General features: G+C 48.6%; 2 protein-coding genes across 9 annotated transcripts in view; both read right to left on the reverse strand.

The window, feature by feature from the left end:
* The window catches only part of Mroh2a (maestro heat like repeat family member 2A), a 44,205-nt gene extending 26,319 nt beyond the window's left edge, over positions 1–17,886 (reverse strand). The window contains exons 1-15 of the mRNA XM_013157305.2: positions 17,407–17,886; positions 16,469–16,570; positions 16,102–16,283; positions 12,749–12,880; positions 12,391–12,553; positions 10,394–10,492; positions 9,428–9,579; positions 8,829–8,972; positions 7,975–8,067; positions 7,715–7,793; positions 7,511–7,624; positions 4,442–4,518; positions 3,397–3,516; positions 2,458–2,568; positions 608–755 (exon numbers count right to left, since the gene is read on the reverse strand). Of these exons, the coding sequence (XP_013012759.2) occupies positions 608–755; positions 2,458–2,568; positions 3,397–3,516; positions 4,442–4,518; positions 7,511–7,624; positions 7,715–7,793; positions 7,975–8,067; positions 8,829–8,972; positions 9,428–9,579; positions 10,394–10,492; positions 12,391–12,553; positions 12,749–12,880; positions 16,102–16,283; positions 16,469–16,544 (1,690 nt within the window). The 5' untranslated portion in view covers positions 16,545–16,570; positions 17,407–17,886. The remainder of the gene's footprint in view (positions 1–607; positions 756–2,457; positions 2,569–3,396; positions 3,517–4,441; positions 4,519–7,510; positions 7,625–7,714; positions 7,794–7,974; positions 8,068–8,828; positions 8,973–9,427; positions 9,580–10,393; positions 10,493–12,390; positions 12,554–12,748; positions 12,881–16,101; positions 16,284–16,468; positions 16,571–17,406) is intronic.
* Positions 17,887–21,354: 3,468 nt separating this feature from the next.
* The window catches only part of LOC100731122 (UDP-glucuronosyltransferase 1-6), a 206,490-nt gene continuing 205,317 nt past the window's right edge, over positions 21,355–22,527 (reverse strand). For all 8 annotated transcript variants that reach the window (XM_063237068.1, XM_063237069.1, XM_063237067.1 and 5 more), the window contains one exon: positions 21,355–22,323. In XM_063237068.1, coding sequence (XP_063093138.1) covers positions 22,026–22,323 — 298 coding nt within the window. In that variant the 3' untranslated portion in view covers positions 21,355–22,025. The remainder of the gene's footprint in view (positions 22,324–22,527) is intronic.

Raw genomic sequence — 22,527 nt, forward strand, 5'->3', positions numbered from 1 at the left:
GTGTGGCGACATGAGAGGACTCAGCCTTGGACTCAGGTATGAGAGGGTCATGAAGAAGAATTCAGGGAGCCACACAGGTTTGCTCAGACTCAACTTAGAGCATCCTCTGTCCTTCACCGTCCTGGATCTTATAGGTTTCCCTCACCTTGGTCACAAGCCATACCCTTTCCTGCAAAGTCCCAGGCCCATGAATTCAGCCCCCTTAGGATGAGAAGCTGGAGGGACGGTGACAATGGGTAGTAGGTGTTCATAGTCACTATTTTGTTTTGAGAGCGTTACCAGTGCCTACCTTAGGGGGACTGAGGGGACTTGGATGGAATGACTATAGATCCACTGAGCTGCTTCAGAGAGGCCAGAACTGGAGAAAGGCTGGGCAGGAGGCCCTAGGGTGGGGTCGGGGCCAGGCATGCAGGATGGGCACAAGGGCAAATGAGGAGTGAGGTACCAGGGGAAGTCTGCAGGGTTTTATCACTGCCTCAGATATGGCTGGGACATTCTGAATGCTTGCTGGTGATGGGGATGTTTGGTTGCAGGGATACAAGAGGAAGAATGTAAGGAGCTGGCCCACCTGCCCATTCCCACCAGCTGGTACACAGTTACTGCCCACCATGTTTGCGCTTGCCAGCCACACCAGCCTCCTGGTCACTGTCGTGGAGCTGGCACATCGCCAGGTTCGTGAGGCTGACACAGATGGGGGTTAAGGTCTCCCTGCAGTCCGTCTCCATGATGTAGCTTAGCAGTCTCATCCAGAACTCCTGGCATTCAGAGGGAGAGGGGCCCAGGGCAAACTCAGAGCAGTGCGTGGCCATCTGAGGAGACAGGTCAGGCTCCACCCACGGTGCCTATCCCATGGGTTTCCCAGAGGTGTCCCCTGACCTACTGGCTGGCAGGCTCAGCCTGGATCTGATGCTCTGCTAACCTTGATCTTGTCAGGGACATCGAGGTGACCTCCACCCAGCTGGGCCTCTCTCACTTGCCCAAGCCCATCCCTGCCAGCCTCCCGCCAATCTTACACCAGTCACATCCAGGGCCTTTCCCTTGTCCTAAACCCCCAGAGCTGAGCGTTGGGTAGGTCCCCCAGCTATGCCTGCTGGTTGGGATGGTCAGCTGTGCATATCAAGGATGAGGCTGCCCAGGCATCCAAACACTAAAGAGTGGGGTTGTGTCACATAGCCATGATGAAAACCCTCGGTCTCTAAAGGACACTACCCTCAATAATGCAGAAAATTGAGGTTTGCTGAGGAAAATGAAATCCTCCCCCAGGATGGCAGCCCCAGCCCATCCTGGCCTCCAGCCTGCACATTCCACCCCAGGCAGCACCACAGTAGTGCCAGTTGTTTTTGCAAGATGACTAGACACATCCTCCTGCAGACCACAGATTCTCAGCTGCCTCCAGCTGGGACTCCACCACCATCTCCACTCTCCTTGGAGGAAAGATCAACATGCCCAGCTCTTCCAGATTCCCTTCTGCCCCACCCTAGACCTGGAATTGTGGGGAATTCCTCCACCACCAGCTAACAAGGGCAGTGGCATGAGCTGAACTAGTCACCAGGATGGGAATCTCTCCATTCCTGGGTCCCCCCAGGGAAGCAGCATGGTGAATTAGAAAGGATCTTTCAATTCTGGCTCAATTGCTTAGCAGCTGTGCAACTTTGAGCAAGGTAAGGGGTCCCTCTGAGCCTCAGTTTCTTCCTCTGCAAACCAGAGTGATGAAATAGGAGAATGTTCCTCCCACTTACAAGAGATGGCAACTGGGTTCAACAGCTACAGTGCCTAGTACAGGCAGGCATTCCACGATGATAGTTGCTGTTATTATTTCTGTGATTAGAGTAAGCTGCCACAGGACAGGAAGTACCTAGCCTGTGATCTGACTTGGTGCATCATCATTTACTCATTAATGCTTTCACAATCCATTTTTTGCTATCTTATTGCTGTGTCATATTTCACTGCAACTAAAAGTTGCTGTATTTGTTTCTCCTATCATCTGTGAATCCCAGGGGGCTATAGTGAGCCCCTGTAACACATATCTTCATGTATTTCACATCATAGGAACTTGCTGAATGTTTGTAGAGTGTTTTCTTAAACACATTCACATATGCACATGCACACATGCACAACTGAACTGAAAGGTCCTTAAAATAATAGACACATCATTCCAGGATTCTCTAAGCTGAGTGGAACATATTGAGACCTACTGTGTGCTGTGTGCCCCTAGCATCTAGGAGTCCAGAGATGGAGGACAAGTCTCACCAAAGACCTGGCTCCGGAACTGAGTTTTGATGGGCAAGAGCTCAAGCAAGGGGAAGAGGAAACTTCCCAGCTTCCCTGGCAGTGAGAAGGGAAGAAAGGAAAGGGAAAGATTCTGGGCGTGCCCAGCTCCCCTCCCAACTTCCCAGGTGCAGACAAAGTCCATCCACTCCACTGTGCGGCCCACGGGCTGGGGACAGACTCACTCACGTGAGTCATGCCACTGACAGAAGACGTTATGATCCTCACGGTGTCCATGGTGACTTTATGAACCATCTTCTCCTCCAAGTCATTTGGATAAAACTTCTCCCGGTGATTTTCCTGAAGGGCAGAACCCAGGGAGCCCTGCTGATAGACAGGCAGGGGACTGCCACTGTGTTGAGGACAGTCTCCCCCGAGATCGCAGGAGGCTCTGAACCCAGACACTGGGTCTCCAGCATGCTGTGGACTAGATGTGGGCTTCCCACCTGGGAGATGGCACTTTTCCTAACCTGAGGCTCACAGTGTCTTTGTGCTCACAGCATGAGTGGCTCTGCAGGCCTCACATAGGACATGTGATAGAGATAAAGGGTGAATGTTTAAAGGAAGAAACATTTGTTACAGTAAAAACACACTGCAGTTCATTCCCCTTAACACACACCCTTGCACTCTGGATGCACTTATCCCATTGTTCTTGTCTCCTCCTGCAGCAGTTCTGGAGTACTCTTTTGTCCTTATAAGATGTGATTTTAAAGAAAAAGATTAGGAAATGCTGCAGCCGAGTGCCATCCAAGTGCCCCACAAGTTGGGCTTGTGGGGACACCATGGCACCCTGTTATCCACTTCAGTCACTAGGTCTGGCACCCACTGACTTCTGGCTCTTCCCCAAAGTTCAAATGACCATGAAAAGGCAAATATTTTTAATTGAGGCAACACTTGTAAAACTGCTGCAAAAAGTGGCAGAGTAGCTCCGATAAGTCTGTTGACAGCACGGGGAAGTGTTTGGATGGGGATTCATGGCAACGTGTCTTTCACTGCAATGCCTTTTTAAAAACTTTAGACCCTTGCTGAATTTTTGAGTCATCCTGCCTGGGTAGCACAGTTTGCTCAGTGCTTTGGAAACTGTTTCTAAAGAGCGACTGTTGCACAGAGGGCTAAGGGGCCACTCACCAGTCTGTAGGTGGACAGGGTCAGCTGCACAGACACATACTTCAGGCCCCAGCCTTTGATCTTGTCCTGGTAGCCGGACTGAGCCAGCTGGCCGATGATGCGGAGAACAGCCACTCTCACCTGAGGGGACAGGGCTGTGGGCAAGCTGGGGACAGGAAAGTCTGGGCACGAGACTCAGTGTCTACCCCCAATCCAGAGACATGAGACATCTAGGAAATGGGGTTGTTCTGGGCTGGGAAAAGCTCTGGTGACCACCTGGTTACTTACCAGCCCCTCTGTCCACTACCCCTTGCCTCCTCTGGGGTCCCTCTCTGCAGTGTGCTGGAAGGCACCTCAGCTGAGCCTTTCAGAGCCCCACACCCCCTCTCCTGGCATGTGCTGCCCCTCCCTAGGGGCCCTGCTGGGGAAGGCCCACCCCTTATTCACTCTTTACAGTGGGGTTCAGAGCAGCTGTCACCCTCTTCCTCACAGCTCTGTCCCAACCCCTGTCCTAGCACCCCACTTCCTCCCTGAACCCATCACAGCCCTGCACTGCCCTTGCCACCCCAGAGACTCCTTCCCCACCTGCAGCCAGACCCCAAGTTGCACTCCATGCTGATGGGGTTACCCTGTAGCTTGGGTCCCTCTGTCACTTTTGTCACATGTAATAAAAAGCCCTGCACCAACCAGGCGTGTAACTGTAGCACTCTGGGAAGCTGACGCAGGAGGATCCTGAGTTTGAGCTCAGCCCAGGCAACTTAGTAACATACAGAGATCTTATCTCAAAACAAAAAATATAAAAGGGTTGGAATGTAGCTCCACGCTAAGTCCCTCATTTTGACCCACAGTACTGCAAAATACACAAAAGGCCCATGCAGTATGGCCCGGCCGGCTTCCTGGCCTCTCCTCACGGAGACAGAACTTAAGGCTCAGCCATACAAACTCAGGTCCTCGATGGAAGGAGGGTCTCCGGCAGAACCACAGTGCCTACTGGGCCCCATGGAAGGTCACATGCCTCCACCTCACAGAGCCCCACATCCCACCCTTCAGGTCCCTGCCCTGTTACCTTGGACCGGGTATCAGAGAGGGAGCTCTTGACCACCCGGATGGCTAGGCCAATGGTCCTGTTATTCATTCTGGGCTCTGGAAAAGGAAGGCAGGCCTGGAGGGAGGTGACTCGGGGAGACGTCAGGTGGCTTGGCTCTATCACCTCACATACAGGCTCTTCCAACAGCTTCCACATTTTGAGCACTTTCTTATAACACCTTCTTCAGGGGTCCCCAAGGCACAACCCACAACAGCAGTGCCTTCTCCTAGGCCTGGGTGAGGGGTGGACATAGTTTTACACCTTGTTCCCTGGTTGTCACCCAGCCAGGGCCTCATTTGACCCTGCTACTCTTTCCTGGAGCCCTGCACAAGCTCCTGGCAGCCTGGCACCCTGCGCTGAACACACCAGGCTACAAGCTCAGCTGTCATGAGTGTGGGCTCCGAGCCAGGCGGGCTGGGTTCAAATCCAGCACCCCAGTCATGTGACCTCAGGTGAGTCAGAAGACCCTCTGTGCTTTTGCTTCCTTATCTGTGGACTGTGAAGGATAAGAGTGCCTCCCTCACCAAGCTGCTGTGAGCCAGAAAGAGTTAGCACGGTGCCTGGTGCACCACAGGGCTTTATGTGGAGGAGAAGGGCTTGGGGAGGGAGGAAAGAGCCCTGAGAAAGTCTTGGAGAGGTCTAGTATCATGATGGCTGTATCTAGACCCCTCAAACCTCATGCACTCATAGGTGGGGATTTTCAGAGGTGGCTGGATCTAGAGCGTATGAATATGAATCATAGATGTATGAAGCCCACCAATTGAATTAGCACAGTTCTGGTTGCGTCCTTAATGGATCTGTATCCTGGCTATGGGTGGTACAATAGTTTTGTAGCCTAAGTAGGAAATGAAGGGACAGGGAGGCTGCTATTACTGCTGGCTTTTGCTATCCTGCCATGAACTGTTTCTCCTTGGTGATGCCTCTCTGCCATGTAGTCCTGCCTTAGAGCCAGGCAGCTATGGGCTGAAACCTCTACAGACTGTGAACCAAAATAAATCTTGACTCCATTAACTTGAGGTGTTTGGTATTTGGCAATGATAAAGTAACTAAGACAAGTATGGGCAGTAGGGGACAAATAGGCTTTCAGGTTAAGATTGTATTTGAGACTAGGTATTGTTGAGTCAGTGCTGGGGCAGGAAAGAGAGCTAGTACTCTGGGAGGTTGGAGCAGGAGGATTGCAAATTCAACCCCAGCATGGGCAATTTAGCAACTTAGTAAGAACTTGTCTCAAAACAAAAGGCAGGAGATGTAGCTCAGTGCAAAGGGCCTAGGTCTTAGCCATAATACCACTCCCCCGCAAAAAAGAAATGAGGACAGATAGAGTGGTGGCAGGTAATCAGGCATGGAGGAAGGATGGTTTTTTAAATTTTATCTCTTAGATGGAAACTTTATTTCTCACTTTAACTGCAAAATTAAAACAAAAGACATTCACTTGTAATAGATTAGGTTTGTCCTTCTAAAGCAATTTATGCATACATGAACCTGGATTTTCTTCATGTAACCGAGGTCTATGAATAGTCCCACACTGTAAAGTTCTGCTTCACAGGGAGAGAACAGCTTTTCTATGAGAAAGTACAAATGGACTATGCCCTTTCTTACGGTTGCATAAAATTCATTATGCAGATACACTGTCACTCCACAAATCCTCTATTTAGGCTATTTCTAATGTTTTGCTTTTAGCATAATGTTGAAGGAGTATCTCCATCCAATTATCTCTGAACAATTACTTCCCTTTCACAACTGACAAAACATTGGAATAATGAATCTAAAGTTTGCCCCCTGTTTACTTGAACACCTAGAATTGCCTATCAATTTAAATCCCCATCGATGAGGTATAAGGAGCTGGATTCTTTTTTTTTTCTCTAGGTCAGGGATGAGCCAAGAATAGTGCAGCAGGCAAATCCAGCCCAATGCCTGTTTTTGCAAATAAAATTTTATTGAAACATAGCCACGTTTGGTGGTTTATTGATGCTTTTTCTCTATGTTATGATTTGTGTCTAGGTGTACCCCCAAGCCTCATGCAGTCAGTGGAGGCGGCTGAATCTAGTGTTTGTGATTGGTTCATTGTCTAGTGCTAGGATGGGTGATGTGAGTGCTGCACCCACCCAGGGGCAGAGCCAACACACAGTATAAGGGAGGGAAGAAGGCGTGTTTTTTCCTCTTTTGCCCTTTCACTCTTGTTGCTTTTGGTTACATTAACAGCTGCCCCTCAGCCACACCACCCTGCCTTGCAGCCAGCTGAGTATGGACTGAAACCTCCAAAAACTGTAAGAAATAAACCTTTCTTTCCTTCATTTTGGTCATCAGGTACTTTGTCTCAACAACGAGAGAAAAGTAAGTAAGTAAGACACTCTATGATGGCAGAGTTGAGCAATCATTACAAAAATATGCTTCCCGTAAAGACCAACACATTTTCGCTATTGGCCTTTTGCAGAAGAATGGCTGTTATCTTTATCATCTCTGGCCATTTGATAGATAAAAAGAATTTTATTCTTACTTAAATGTGAATTTTGCTAAGACAGAGGTTTCATGACAAACATTCCTCAGACATAAGTGCCCAATTTGTACCCTGTACAAAGCCTGCAGATTTAAGGCTGAGTGGAATCAGCCCAGGGTCTCCTAACCATTAGGTGCCTGCAGAGTTGATTGATAACACCAGAGAACACCTTGCCTGAATCCACATAGTGTTGCCTCCTGCTGATACCAAGGCCAGGTCTGAAGTTTGGGTTTGGGGGTTAGGGTCAGAGCTTCAGAGTGGGAATCTTGTCTGTGGGACTCTAGAGTTTTTGCCTACATGGTCTAGTTAGGCCTTCAATCCAGCTCTGCTTTCTCTTTGGAGGTTAGTAGCTGTTCCAGGTTAACAGTTTTGTCAAATGCAGGAGGGTGGGGTGGGGGAGGGTAGGCCACAGTGCTGGTTAGGTTCAAGGTTAGGAAATGTGAAGGAAGCTGGAGACCCTATTCCCTTGGCCCACAGCAGTGCTTATTATCCAAGAAGAAAGGGCAGTGGCTGAAGTGAAAGGGGAACCCGCCCCCTCCTCACTTGCTCACCATCAGCGCTCACCAAATCCTTGATCAGGGACAGTATAGCTACACGGGTGGCCTCCTTGCCTGCCTCCATCTGGCTGAAGAGGAACTTCATCAGCTCCCTGGGGTAGGAGCGTGCTGTAGGAGAAGGGGTGCTGTGGTCAACCTAGTGCTCAGGGGGTTGCAACAGAGCTGGGGAAAGGCAGGGGATGCCCCACAGACCCTCACCCAGGGCTATGAAACACTGCACGGTCTCTGCCAGGTTCTGGTTGCTGTACTGGTGCAGAGCTGGGCCTTTGCTACACACCTGTGCAGGGAGAGGTGAGGAGGCTGGGGGAAGTAACATGGAGCATGGGCACAGGAACAGCCCAGGCAAGCTGTGTCTGCATCCCAGAGGAGGCAGGAGGCATGCCAGTGAGCTAGAGACCAGGCCACCTCTTGCAGCCCACCCTGCTCATGCCCTCCACACTCAAGCTCACCGGCCCTACCTGTGCGTGCAGTTCCATGAAAACGGGGTGGAGCTGCATTTGGGGGATGGGGGTATTGGTGGTGACTGATGCTTCCAGAATCTGTCGAATGACCTGCAAAGGATGGATTCCAGGATCCTTGCAGGATTCCTGCAAGTGACTTTCTACCAACCCAGAGTCAGGCACCAGGGCTTGACAACCCCTGGCTTTAGGCAGACCTGCTGACCTGATTCTGAATGGCACCAGGCCCAAGTGAGTCCAGTACATAGAGAGACTCAGGAAGGAGGTATGTTGGGTCCCTGAGCATGGCATGCAAGACCCTTTCTACCCCTCTCTTCTAGGAGGTGCTTGGACACAAATCTGATTTTTTAGCCAGAATCTACAGGGGGTTCCCAAAGTCTGTCACATCTTCCCTGTGATAAGGTACAAATACCTTGCTTGCAGGTAAGTGATCCCTTTACAGCATAGATCAGCCCAAGCCACACACCCCTTTGGGACCCTGCAGTGTCACCACCTCACACAGCCTAAGGTAGTCATGTCCCCTTGGCCCCAAGATTCATGTCTACCTGGAATTCAGAATGTGACCTCATTTGGAAACAGGGTCCATGTAGATGTAATTAGTCAAGGACCTCATGAGCCTATGGTCTTAGTTACAAAAGCCATATATTAATCCAAAGGCCGTGACCTCCCTCCATTCTCTGAGGCCTTTGGGATTGTGGTCCCTTCCTCATGAATGACAGTTCTTTTCCCACAAACCCTGCAAGTCCCAGGTGTGGGGGCAGATGTTGGGTCTGCTACATCTCTCCCTTCCCCCATCAGCTGACACCCCCAATCTGAGCAGCCTCCTGAGCGCAGGACATGGTGTCCACCCTCACCCGTGTGATGAAGAACGGCTCCAGGCTGCTCTGGTACTCGGCCAGTAGCAAGGGGATATAGTCATACACCTGCTCCCGCAGGTCATCATTGGGCAGGAGGAGGCTCAGCATGGGCTTCAGGGACTTGATGACCCCCACCTTCACCTGCCACAGCAAACAGGGCCACCACACCCCAAGCCGGGTCAGTGACCTCAGCACCATCCACAGAACCCAAGGACATGGCACAGATGGACCAATGGAGGTGGAGTCAAGACCTCACCCTGAGGTCTGCAGATGGCCCAATGGGTTGAGTCTCACCTCTAAGGTCACCTCTAAGCTAGGTGACCACCATATATATGCCTCAGTTTCCTCATTTGTAAAATAGTCCTACATCAAGGAGTTGGTATGGAATTGGCTCCCAGACACAAGCCACCCGGAACTCACCCTGCCGTCACAACACTGTCAGAGGTATGATGACCAGCACCTCGTGGCTCTGCCTATATCAGAGTTGGCCCATGAGGCAGGTTCTGTGGGTGTATCTGTCAGGCCTTGGGCCCTCTGAGGTCCCTGTGCATGTCCAGCCCCATAGCCTGGCGAGATTCTAAGGGGGTACATCTCACCTCAGGGCTGGGATGTCTCAGCCATACGGTCACAAAGTAGCGGTACATGGGGAACAGCTTCACAGCGAACTGCTCCTCACTCATCACAGGGTACGTGCTGTCCTCCAGGTGCCTCAGGTAAAACTTCACCGTCTCACAGAAGGTCTCTACGGCTGTGGAGCAGGGGGAGGCAGGTGGAGCCGGGAGCCAGAAGCAGAACTAGAACACCCCGGCCCATACTGCTCACTCTCTGCTCTTCCACCCACATGGCCCCTGAAACGCCTGTCTGACTGTGAGAGGGGAGCTCACAGGTGTGTCCTGGAGGACACAGGGTCAAAGGGAGAGCCTGGAATAGGACTATCCACCTATGCCCTGGGGACCTCAATGAACAAGGCAGCAAATGCACTTGAGCCAGGCTCCTGAGCACCTGGGTTTCTCAGCCCACAAAGATGTCAAGCAATGCAGGGCGTGGGGGCAATGTCTGCAGTCTCAGCACTCTGAGAGTCTTAGCCAGATCCTGCCTCACGGTAAGAATAACAGAAAAATTAAAATCAAACCCCTTCCCTGAGGGGTTCAGTGTAAAGACTTTGGATTCAATTCCCAGGATTAGGAAAAAATACAAAGCAATCAAATCTTGGGGTGAATTCATCCTACTTAAGAGAGCATCAGAGACCTGCCCAAGGCAAAGGAAGACGTCTGTCCTCATCTCCCTGTCCTATGAATGCTCACCGCTCTTCTCTGGTCTCCTGAATGCTTAGCCTCAGAGAAAGCCTCGCAGATTCACAGCGCTGGCTTCCTCTCCCTGAGGCACCCACATAACCCAGCCGCAGCTCCCAAGAGAGCCAGTCAGAGGACAAACAAAGCAGGAATCTGAACTAATGTTCAGGAACTGATATACAAAGTACCTCTCATCAACAACCCCGCCACCTTGCCTCCCCCTCCAGCACCCTGACCAGGCTGGACCCACAGGTCCAAGGGTTCACGCACCACCACAGATCACCTGGCGCATCTTGGCTTCTTCTGCAAGTCTCAGCATCGTGAGTATGGTCGCCAGAGTGATACCCATGTATGGCATGAACTCAAATACTGTGGGACGGGGGAGAAGTCACAGGGCATCTTCAGACCCAAGTGAGGTGAGCCGGGAGAGGCAGAGAGGTCAAGCCCTCTCGCCTCCACTTCCAGGCCTCTGACAGCCCAATGCCAGGGAACACTGCTGGCGAGGGTCACTGGAAGTAGTGTAGGAGTCAGTCACAGCTGGCAAGCATGGAAATGGGTGAAGGGGAAAGGATGGGGAGAGAAGAGGAGGGGTAGAGGAGCCTGCAGAGGGCGCCAGAGTGAGGCTGAGGGAGAGAGAGACACAGCCCTGGGAAGGCCTGGCAGGAAGTGAAGAGAGAGGAGGCCCTACACCTGCATCTGAGAGAGCCAGGAGGAGGCAAGTGATGGAGGGAAGGGAAGCAGGGAAAGACTTGGCACACTCTGGTTGATAAATGATCCCTTCATCTCTTCTTCAGACCTGATTGCCATAGGACAACTGACATTTGAGCAGTAAAATAATAACGTCTGTGTCTGCCTGCCTGGCTGAGTCCCTCTATCCAGGCTCTCTAATGGCAGCACCCCAAGCCTGGGTATCCCTCCCCACTGCACTCCTTTTCCTCTTTCTGTCCCAGCTAGGCCTCTACTCTAGCACACAGGGAGACTTGTCCACTGTCCTGCTTCTCAGGCGGGTCCTCGACAGAGCTGCACACAGCAGCACCCTGCCCTTCCTGAATGGCATGGTGTCGGGTTTGTACATCTGACTGCATTGCCACCAGAGGGATCTGGATTCCTTGGAGACCACGTTTCCAAGTTTGGATCTGGACTTTTCTCCCAGGCCAGTGATGTACAAAAGACACTCCATCCCAGGCAGTCCCAGGCAGAGCCACAGCTCCCTCACCCTGACCACGGCCAAGAACAGAGACCAAGGTCCTACAGTGGCCTGCAATGGAAACCGCGACAGGTTCGATGTATTTTAAACACGACATTCCCAACACATGATGACTCTGGCAGGCCAGAGCCCCATCCTAAGTGAAAAGCACCTGTCCTTCCTCTGGGCTCCCACCCACCCTGCCACCTTCTAACCTTCTAAGTTGGGCCCCAGGCTGGGTTTTGGGCCCCAAGTCATCTCTTCTGCTTTCCTCCCTGGATGTCAGTGGCCTTGAACACCACTTTGATCTGAGGCTGCCCAGTGAAGGCCACATCCTCCGAGCTCTCCTTTCAGAAAATCAGTGCCCACCTGGTCTCTCTGCTGCAAAACCAGATTCTGTATGGGAGCCCCCCAGCTCTCTCCCAGCATTCCCGGTTTCAGAAAAGGAGCCCGCCACAACCTCAGCCGCTTGCTTCCTCTGCACCTTCCTCCACATGCATGAGCCAGGCCACCTCCCAGCTGCACTGTGTACCACTGTCCCTGCCCAAGCCCTGGCATCACCCATCATGGCTCCCATAAGGCTATCTCACGGAGGGCCCTGAAGACCTCCCCACTTAAGTGTCCACTTGGCTGGTCTCTATTCCCCACTTCTCACAGTAAAAACTTGGGATTTCTCATCTACTCATTTATGGCCCCTTCTGAGAACAGGGACCATATAGTGGCCCAGTGTCCATGACAAGGTCCACACAGAGCAGGAGGTCTGAAATGAAAGAAGAAGGAGGAAGAGAGAAGAGAAATAAAAAGAAATGGAGGTGGGAAGACAGATAACAATGCAGGCAGAGAAAGGAGAAAGGGGAAGAGGAGGGGCAGGAATGAGAGAGAAAAATAAAGACACGAAAGTGAGAAATGTGTACAGAATCTGAACGGCGGAGACAGAGACCTATGGGGCTGAGACAGAGAAAGAAAAGGCAGAAATGGAAAGGGAAGGTAGAGACAGAGGCAGAGATGGAATGAGATGGGGAACAGAGAACACCGGGCTGACTGGAACGGGCAGGCTGGGGTGGGGACCTCAGAGCCCTACCATTGCCATTGGCCAGCTTGGCCAAGGTGACAATGACAAATTCATCAGAGAGGCTGAGGGGCTTGAGGTGGTGCTGCAGCTCGTACATGACCAAGCTGAAGTGTTTTCGGGACAGAGCCACCAGGGTGTTACTGGCCGCCTCCGCCTTCACATTGTCTTCCACCTGCAGGGGACATACGTGTGACCGCTGCCTTTAGCTTGACCTTAGTAACCTCCCCTCACCCTGTTTAGCTCCACCCCCCTGACTCCCTTGGGCTTAGCCTGCCCAGGCCCCAGCAGGTGAGAGTGCAAGGCGGCTGGGCTTCCCGGGCTCTTGGACTGGCAGAGGTAGGGCATGATGGAGCCTGGATCCTGCTACCTCTGAGAGCGTCCTCATCTCCTTGGAGGCGATGGTGACCAGCCTCTGCACACACTGCTCCTCCAGCTCCCCGTCCTGCTGGATGATTTCCTGGAGAATGTTGTAAATGTTGACTTTGCGCTGGGTGGAAATCTGGGAAACAAAGATGACTGATGAGAAGACTGCTGACTGGGTCACAGGGTCTGGGGGAGACCCTGTCCACTTCCCAGCCTCCCCTTCCTATCTAGTAAAGGTGACCACCATTCTCCATTCGCCAAATCTCAGAGGTAGACTTCTCTGTCTTCATTTCCTCCGAGCTCCCGCCCATTCCTCCTACTGGCCCTATTGATGTGACGTGCAAATCGACCCTCTCTTTCCTGTTTCAGTTAATATTAAGTAAGGTAGGTGTCCAATGGATCACACACATGATCCTTGACACCAACCATCTTGACAACCCAAGAAAGCAGGCTTTCCCTTGCCTTTTGCTCTGGCCGGGAATGTTTGTCTCTTCCTTTTCTGATTCTACATGGGCAATACTTACCACCATTTAAAATGACCTGGCTTACAATGAGGTTGGACCTGAGAGTATACCGGGATAGTGTGCATATGACTCTGACTTGCTCAGGTGTGACAAGCCACCCTTAAGGAAGAAAGGTTGGTCTACATACAAGTACTGCTGTTGCTTGCCAAGTCCTCAGGGGGAAATGGTAGGAGGCCCAGAAACCTTGGAAGTTTTAGGGACCCATAAAGAGAGGAAATCACTGCTGGTAAGTTCTGCTGGCAAAATTCACTACAGAAATCTTAGTTCTGCTGGTAAAATTCACTACAGAAATTAGTTTTGGTTACCTGGTCTTGGGGGTAGCAATTAATAAGGATGGGAGGAATTGGTCAGAGATTCCTTTTGATAACTCCGGGACAGAAGTTAGTTCTTGGGCTTACTAGCTACTCTGCATTGCCTGACTCTAGCCCAGTGATTCTTAGTCTTTATTGTGATTTTATTATTGCCTTCTAAGGGGACTTTGTAGACATTTCCCCCAGTTTTTCTCCCAGTGAAATTTTAATAGCACAATTACATTGTACATCTGTTTGTACACAGATCTGTGTTTTATATATTAAAAATTGGAGTTTTCTTCCTTCCTCTTGAGGGCAATAACATCTCATTGAGAAAGCATATTCTAGGTTTCCAATGCACATTTAAGAAGGTCTAAATTTTAATTAACACTCTGACTGTACTTTACATAAAGGGGTAAGTAAATTACAAGAATAGCCTTTTTTGTGATCAAGGTTAATCTTCAATAAACAGATTTATGATACCAAGAAATAGTCAACATAAAGGCCTATCAATGGATGACTGCATAAAGGAAGTGTGGTCCATTTAGGCATAAAAGGATAAAGTCCAATTTGTGACCACATACAAGGGCCTGCAGGACGCTACCCAGAGTGAACCAACCCAGGCACAGAAAGACAGGTACTACATGCTCTTGTTCACATGCGGAAGCCAAGAACTGCTTTCTGAGAAGTTTTTCAATCTCTCTCTTTTTTAAAAAATTTTTCTTTTTTGTAGAGCTGGGGACCAAATCCAGGTCCTTGTGCATGCAAGGCAAGAACTGTACCACTGAGTTACATCCCCAACCCGGTTTTCTGAGAAGTTGAGTGTCAGATGGTGGCTACCAGATCTGAGGAGAGGAGGGAGAAAGGGGTGGGGGAGGGGATGGCCAAGGGTGCAGTGGTACAGCTCAAGAGGAGGAACATGTCCTGGGGTGCCGTTGCACAGAAGGGTGGATATGGCTGGCAATCATGCATTGTATATCTCAAAAGAGCTAGATGAGAGGATTCTGAATGTGTTCATCTTAAAGAAATGATAATTTTAAGGTGATGAGTATGCTAATTATTCAATTTGATTATTGTACAATGTACACAAAAACTGGAACATCACATTGTACCCAGGAAATATGTACAATTATGTGTTAATCAAAAAGAAGAAAGAGACAAAAAAGGAAAGAAGGAAGAGAAGAAGAGAGGAAAGGAGTGGGAAGGAAGGAGAAGGTAAGGGAGGAAGTTAAGGAGGAAGGAAGAAAGGGTTTTTGGAGAATACTTATGATCAGGAGAGAAAAATTATAAAAAACTTGGAAACTGGTCAAAGTGATCACTGGGCAGCCTTCCAAGGGAATATCTGGTGCTGCCTGGCAGGTACTCTGGGACTGTCAGGCTCTGTAAGCATCTGTGTCTTTGCTTAGTTTTAATTGCCTACGTTATTTTACAGTTTTGTAAGGATAGAAGTCAACCTGTAGAAAACTTTTAAAAATTCAGATGCTCTCTCCATAGCAGTGAAAGTGATTCCCATTCAGGGTAACACAAATGGATTTGTCTGGTAAAGAATGTAAATCTCTATAGGTCAGATTCTCATTTGTACAGCTTTTAACATTTTACTGGTTCTTCACTAATTAAGGAATAAATAAGAACTCTAAATAAGGAATAAATAAGAACACTAATTAAGGAATAAATAAGAATAAATAAGAACTCTGTGATGCACGTTAATTTTTTAGAAGCATGCCTACTTGTCTACTGTTTGCTTCTTGCCACTAATCTCTACTTTAGGCTTAGGCATTAGACATTTATGATTTTCTATATTTTATGATGCTTTGATCTTTGGGAGCTACTAATCCTGGAGCGAATGCCCTTGTCAGAGTTAGCCAACTCCTAGAGATAAGTACAAAAGCTACCCATGTGCATGCTTTTCCAATACAAAAGAAAAAAATAAAACACATAGGACTGAAATGTATGCTTTCAAAATTCATAGGTTGCTAGCCAGCCCCAAATTGCATGGTACTTGGAAATGGACCTTTGAGAGGAAATTGGGGTTAAACAAAGTCATACGAGTGTGGCCTTAATCCAGGGGGGTTGCTGTCCTTGTAAAGGAGGTAGAGGCAGAAGAGAGCAGTCTGTTTCTCTGCACCTGCACAGAGGAAAAGCCTTGTAAGGACAGCAAAAGGCCAGCTGTCAGCCAGCTAAAGAGCCCTCCACAAAATCTGAATCTGTCAGCACCTTGCTCATGGACTTCTGGCTCCAGAATTGTGAGAAAATACATTTTTCCATGCAGCCTGTGGTACCCTGTTAGAACAACCTGAAAAGACTGTGACATCGAGTCTGGAGGCCACAGTGCACCCAAGTGACTTCCAAGTCCACTGGGTCACCGTACAAGGGAGTTTTTAATGTGAATGCCTAAGGCCCAGTGGGGAAGCACCTCCCCATGTGGCCCATCTCTGCATCCCACCATCTGCATGTGATGGTTCTAAGTGTGTGCTGGGCAGTGGGCAGATGTGCAAGCAGCCAAAGCTCTGAGGAGGGTGCTGCCCAGGGGGTGGTGACCCTACCTCTGACATCCGCAGGGAGCAGATGAGGGCATTCATCACCGTGGAAGGCTCTGAAGTGGCTTTATCTGTGATTATCACTGAGGCCAAGGTCTTCCGCATGTCCAGACCTTCCCCAGCCTTGTCTGACTTTGCTGACTCATTGTCCATGATGTTCAGGAGGTTGGTGACTTGTTGGAAGGTTCCTGAAATAAAATAAAGACAACACAGGTTACGCTCACAGGAGGTGCTCCCTGGCCTCCCCTCCACCCACATGGCTCCAGCTACCCTTGTGCAGATGGAGAATCTGAGACCTAGACTGTCACTGATTGCCTTTGAGGAGGGAGTGCTGAGGAGGGGCAGGGGTGCAGGCGTGCGGTGACTCCCTTACCATCTGATTCAGGAGGTCGCAGGTCCTCTGCTTCCTCCAAGTCATCTTCACGCCAGTCTGTTGCTACTTCTGCCATCTCCTCTGCAAGCTCTTGTAAGACAGCTGAGATTTGTGAAATACTAAGTACGGCCACACACCCCAAGGTGACCTCCACTGATTTCTTGTTTAAACCCTTTCCCTTGCATATGGGCAGCATTGTGACTTGCTTCTAACCAGCAGAATATGGCAAACATGACAAACTGTCCCATCTTGACTGAATGATGTTTTGTGGCAACATTGTGGACAGTCCCTCCCTTGAGTAGGTGACACTGGATAGCAAAATTGATGGGAAGTCACTCCTATGACTACATTATTAATGTAAGGCTCTGTCTTAGCTGAGTGGGGACAGACATTCTGCCAGCCTTAAAAAAACAACCAGGACGCAAATGCCCATGGAGGGGCCGTGAGGTGAGGAGCTGGGGGTCTCTGTCATAAAACCACAAGGAACTGAGTTCTGCCAACACCCACATGTGCTTGGAGGAGGACCCTGAGCTCCAGAAAGGAACATGGCCCAGACCTCGATTTCAACCTCCCAGAGCCTGTGCAAAGGACTCAGCTGAGTCACATCCAGGAACTGTGACACGATGCCTGGGTGCTCTCGAAAGCCCCTGGGTTAGTGGCAGTCTGTTACACAGCAAGAGAAGATGACTACAAGAGCCCATCTCTCTTTTCTAGACACTGGAAGGTCATGACTAATAAACTCAGCCACTCTCACTCCTCGCAAGGGCTCCTCAACATCCATGCCTTCTCAAGGGGTGAAAAACACCAGCACAGATATCAAGATGGAAGATCCATGGCCCTGGAACTCCTTCTCTTTCTATCCTGTTTTTCATTCCTCAGGGTCCAGGGTCTTTCTTCCTCCCGTGCTTTCACTCTCCTGGGAACCCTTAAATACCTACTTTGGGGCCGAAATGCTGACCTTCCTTCAGAGGTCTTCTCTGGATGGAACAAGAATACACCACAAGAAAAAGCTCAGTCCTCTGCCTGATACACATTGAAGGAGACCTGGGCGATTTTAGGATCAGTTGTCCAAGAGAGATAGTTGGGCTCCTCTGCTGTTATTCTCATGAGGAGCGGGACTTCTAGCAGGGTGGGAGCATTTCATTAGAATCACCACCGTTGGATCCCAGACCCTTGGAACTTTGAGATCCAACTGCCTTCCTGAGTCTTCAAGTGCTTCAAAGAGGACCCAGGACCCTGGGATAAAACTCTACATCATTAAACACGTCTGCTACCATGTATCATATGTGTGTTAAGTATGGTAGCCTGTTTGTGAAAGGGAATTGGTGGGGTGTTGGGTGATCCAAGTTCCAGGGGGATGGAGCCCAAGATGGGGAGGTGAGGTCAGGGCCAAGTTGGTGGTGGGTAGAGAAGAGTACAGCAGAAATTTTGGAAGAAAAGAACTCTCCTTGCCAAAGACGGGATATGTGTGGTATGGAGAACACTTAGAAGATAAGGAAACACAGAGAGAGGCAGGAGAGCAGTATCCTTGTCTTCCGAAACCAAAAGCTCTCAAAGTATTTCCCTGTCACTTGCAGCTGAGACAGAGTGTCTGGATCAGTAGTTTGCATAATGAAATATCAGCATTTGGAAAACTTTTCTGAGCACTGCATGTCGGTCCAAGGCTTCTTTGGTAGAACTTCCATTTAAACTTTGCCCATCCTGCAAAGTCAGAGGTCTTCCATCTCTGGCTGGTCACCTCTTAACACCGAGGAACTCATTCCCCTTGGTAGCAGCCCATTTGTGGAATTTGGGCAGTTAGAAAATGAACTTCCTGTCCATTATGCCAAACAAAAATCTTTCCCACTAAAATCCTGCATCATTTCTAGTTCCGCCTTTCAGACACCTGATTGGTCAACACAGAATAGACACAGGAAGACAATTACTGTGTGCTCTCTGCGCTGCCACCTCCCACTCCCCACTGGACCTTTTTATCTGTCAGGGATTGCTCAAGTCGCTTGGTTGTAGTTCAGAAGAATTCCATGTATACTCTGTACATGCCTACTGTGCACCGCTAGTCGTGATTTGCCATGTTTGTGGGGCATAAAGTGTGGTTCAGACACATCTGTGTCCTCAGGGAGCCTTTCGATTTTACACATAAAAGATCACACATTGAGAGCCAGAAGTGAATGTGTCACCCCCAGGTTTCAAGACCAAACACAAGCAGTTATTGTTGTCCACCAGTGCATGGGTTGGTTGGTTGTGGTTCTGCTGACCTGGGCCATATCCAGATATGCAGAGCATAGCAGGAGTCCCTCATGTGCCTATAGTCAACCAGCTGAGGACTAGCTGTTGGCTGAAGTGACAAGGTGACGGAGGTTCCAGGCAATTCCAGGAGAGTGCATAGATACCTGAAGGCTTCCTAGGGCCTTAACTTAGAACCAGCACCCATCATTTGCTCCTGCTATTGGCCAAGGCAAGTCACAGGACTCAAAGGGTGGGTAAACTGGTGCCTCCTCTTCAAAGGAAAAGCAGCAAAATCCCACAGGGAAGGATGTGGCTAACTGATAAGTGGAGCAAGGATCCATTTTTACAGACTACAGGCAGAGTGAACGTATAATATAAGTCACAACAAAAAGTTCAATAGCCTTGACCACGTTATCTAGAGAAGACACTAGAGCAATATGAATGAGTGAGCTCTTACTGGTTTTCAAAAATGCCTTTATTTTTCTGATTATGACAGTCATGCTGCACTCACATGCAATCCATTCACCAATCTTTTACGTGGCAGCATTCTACTGAGCTTCCCACCTCTGCTTTTATGGGAAGTAACCAGGAAATAAGTCAACACTGTATTTGCAGACTCTTGTGAGTGTAAATGCATGAGCTAAGTAAACCTTTTCCTTCTTTGAATTAATTGCCTCAGGTATTCCAATGTGGTAACATGAAACTAACTGTAATTATACCTAAAATGTGAGGAAGATTTTAGAATTGGAAAAAGTTGAATGAGTTTGGAGCACTTGGTAGGAAAAACTGGAAGTGTTGCAGAGCAGAGCATTATGGGTGTCTCTGATGAGGACTCAGATGACCAGAACACTAGTAGAAATGTGGACAGGAAGGCTATCGTCCACCCACTTGGAAGGCCCAGGCATGATTTTCATGGGTAAGATCTCAAGTTTAAAGAATGCACATACACAAGACATCAGCAACAGCAGAGAGCACAGAGCACAACAGAGCACAGGAGTGCAAGAGCAAGAGCGAGAGCCCAAAGAGCCACCTGCATCTTTATTGTACAACTCTTACCCAGGCTGTTACTCATATTTACACTCTTATATAGTGCCGTAACCAGTGCATGCATGTTTACTTGTGCTAAGTCATGGTTACATAACTGTATCCCACTGTGTGCCTGCGTTAGACACACAGGCCACATTCTCAGGTGTCCTTGAGATATCCCTGAGCTTTGAAGCAATCTTAGTGGTTCCCCACAGCTATGTAGATGTTTCAGTTGGAAGTGAGGACATGAAGGGTGAACTAGAGAAAAGACCACCTTTTCACACCATGGTAAAGAACTGGGCTCCACCCTGTCAATTCCCTGAGACTCTGTGGAAAGCTGACCTTAAAGGTGATAGGCTAATTTATTTAGTAGAGAAAATCTCAAAATAACAAATCCTTCAGACTATGGAATGGATGTCATTGTTTGTTTTTGGACACATTTACTGTGAGACTTAGGAGCAAAAGGGAGGAGAAACACAGAGATTTAAAATTCAAATCTTGGCCAGGAAAAGTAAAAAGCATATAAGGCTATGGCCAAGATACATATGTTGTTATAGAGATAAATGTCAATAAAAGGAGACAGTGCTTTACATCAGAAAATCAGGATCCCGCACCAACCATACAAGTCAAAATGTAATCCCTTGTTTCTTCTTACATAGTCTCCCATTGTGAGGGGCCACCTCTTGCAACCAGAACTGAGCAAACTGCAGGTAGCATGCCTTTGAACCTCTAAAACTATGGTCTTTACAAGTTAGTTGCCTAGGGTAGTTTGCTGTAGTAATGCAGTGTGTGTGTGTGTGTGTGTGTGTGTGTGTGTGTGTGTGTGTGTGTGTGGTGTGTGTTAGTTACTGGGGGTTAGGGATTAAACCAGGGGCCTCCCTAAAGACCTATATCTCTAGCACTTTTTAATTGTGACTTTGAGACAGTCTCACTAAATCATTAAGTTGCCCAGGCTGGACTCAAACTTGCAACCTTCCTGCCTCAATCTTTCAGAGTTGAGACTACAGATATGCAACAACTCCCCCACAAAACACACACACACACACACACACACACACACACACACACCCCTGCAGTATTTATAAGCATATATACTTTCCAAAACATCTTTGTTCCTAAGATTTTCCCAACTATACCAAACATCTCACAGGAATAAAAGGTTTCAGCCTGCAATCATTTGGGCCTGTGACAAAGTAGCACATTGTAGCGGGAACACAGGGTAGTAGAAGCCTCTAACCTCATGCTGGCTGGGAGGCAGACAGAAAGAAAGGTGTCTCCGAGTGTCTGTCAAAGGCACATGCTGGTGGCTTCACTTCCTTCCAGAAGGCCCCATCACTTGAGGGTTCCACCACCTCCCACTGGTCCCAATGACTGAAGACCAAATGTTCAGCACATGTACTTTTGGGTGACACTCAAGATCCAAACTCTACTAGTGATGGTAGTAACTTCTGGGCAATGTAATTACTGGTGAGGTTTTTTTTTTTTTCACGTGTGTGTATGTGTGTGTCGTGTATGGGTGCACACCTCTGGACTTTTCAAATTTCCTGTAATCATCACGTTGTACTTTTATAATTAGAAAGTAAAATGTAAGAATGTATAAATAAATGCAATACCAATGAAGAGAAAAACAGAAATATAATTTATATGAATTTATTATAACAAAGTTTTAGTTATGGAAAACATCAGAAAAAATGTACTCCCAGAATTATACTTGTTTTTTAGCAAATTCCAATCCATTGGACACAAGCGATTACTGTCATCTCAAATACATCATCCATTAATTTTCCCCCCAAATTTGGAAATCATGTTGTTTTCAAGGTCTCCAACCCACTCATTCATATCAAACACACCCTCAAGGTACAAAGATTTCCCTCTCCGAACATACAGAGCGACATCCAGGAAGCATGATCGGCAGGGGCACTGGTCATCACTGCTGAGGCACTAACAAAAGGAGGCCATGGAAATCAATGACCTTGGAACCATCACTGAAGTGAGGAGAACCTCAGGGCCACCACTGAATCCTATAGGTCCAAACAGGTGACTTTCCTGAGTAAGAAAAGTAATGCAGAGTGCCAGCGCCCTTTTTAAGTCATTCTGGCAAGGCAGAATCCATATTCAAATCCCTTTGCTTGTAGGGGTGACCAGCAATTAGATTATTTTTATTTTTAAAAAATATTTTAGGGATATCTAACTTTTCACAAAGGATTTCTTCAATGAGAATTAAAAAAATTTAATGCTGACTGTTTTCCAGTTTGCATTTGATTAGAGAATTGAACAAAATTTTTCCTTTTTTCCCACCCACTTCTCAATGTGTCTTGGATTTCTGGGTTTTCTTCCTTTGCTCCTTTTTCCCAAAGCATTTCCTGAAGCCATAGGCACAACACTTAAAGGAGATGAAGGCCACCAACAGCACGATGCCCAGGAGGAAGCCAATGACATCCAAGGAGTGGTACTGGTACCAGGTGAGGTCGTGGGCCGCAGGGCGCAGGTGTGGCGCCCCCTTGTGCCTCATCACAAACTCCACCCAGAACACTGCCAGGTCCAGGGGCTCTATGGGACGGTCCTTGTGCAGGCTGGAGAGGCGCATGATGTTGTCCTTGTAGCTGAGCACCAAGACAGTTATGTTAATGCCTGGCACACGCAGAGCAATGGGCATCCTTGCCCTGATGCTTGCTCCCAGCTAAGAAGGCTACCAGATTTTCTAAATTTGGTAGGGAAATATGTTTCTGTCATACTCACAAAAGAAAACATACAGACTTAATAAATATTCTTTATGAAAGAGGAGGAGGGCAGGGAGAGGAGGAAAG

This window comes from Cavia porcellus, unplaced genomic scaffold (genome assembly GCF_034190915.1).
Source record: "Cavia porcellus strain 051 isolate PalLab524CR breed Dunkin Hartley unplaced genomic scaffold, mCavPor4.1 scaffold_26, whole genome shotgun sequence".
Lineage (NCBI taxonomy): Eukaryota > Metazoa > Chordata > Mammalia > Rodentia > Caviidae > Cavia > Cavia porcellus.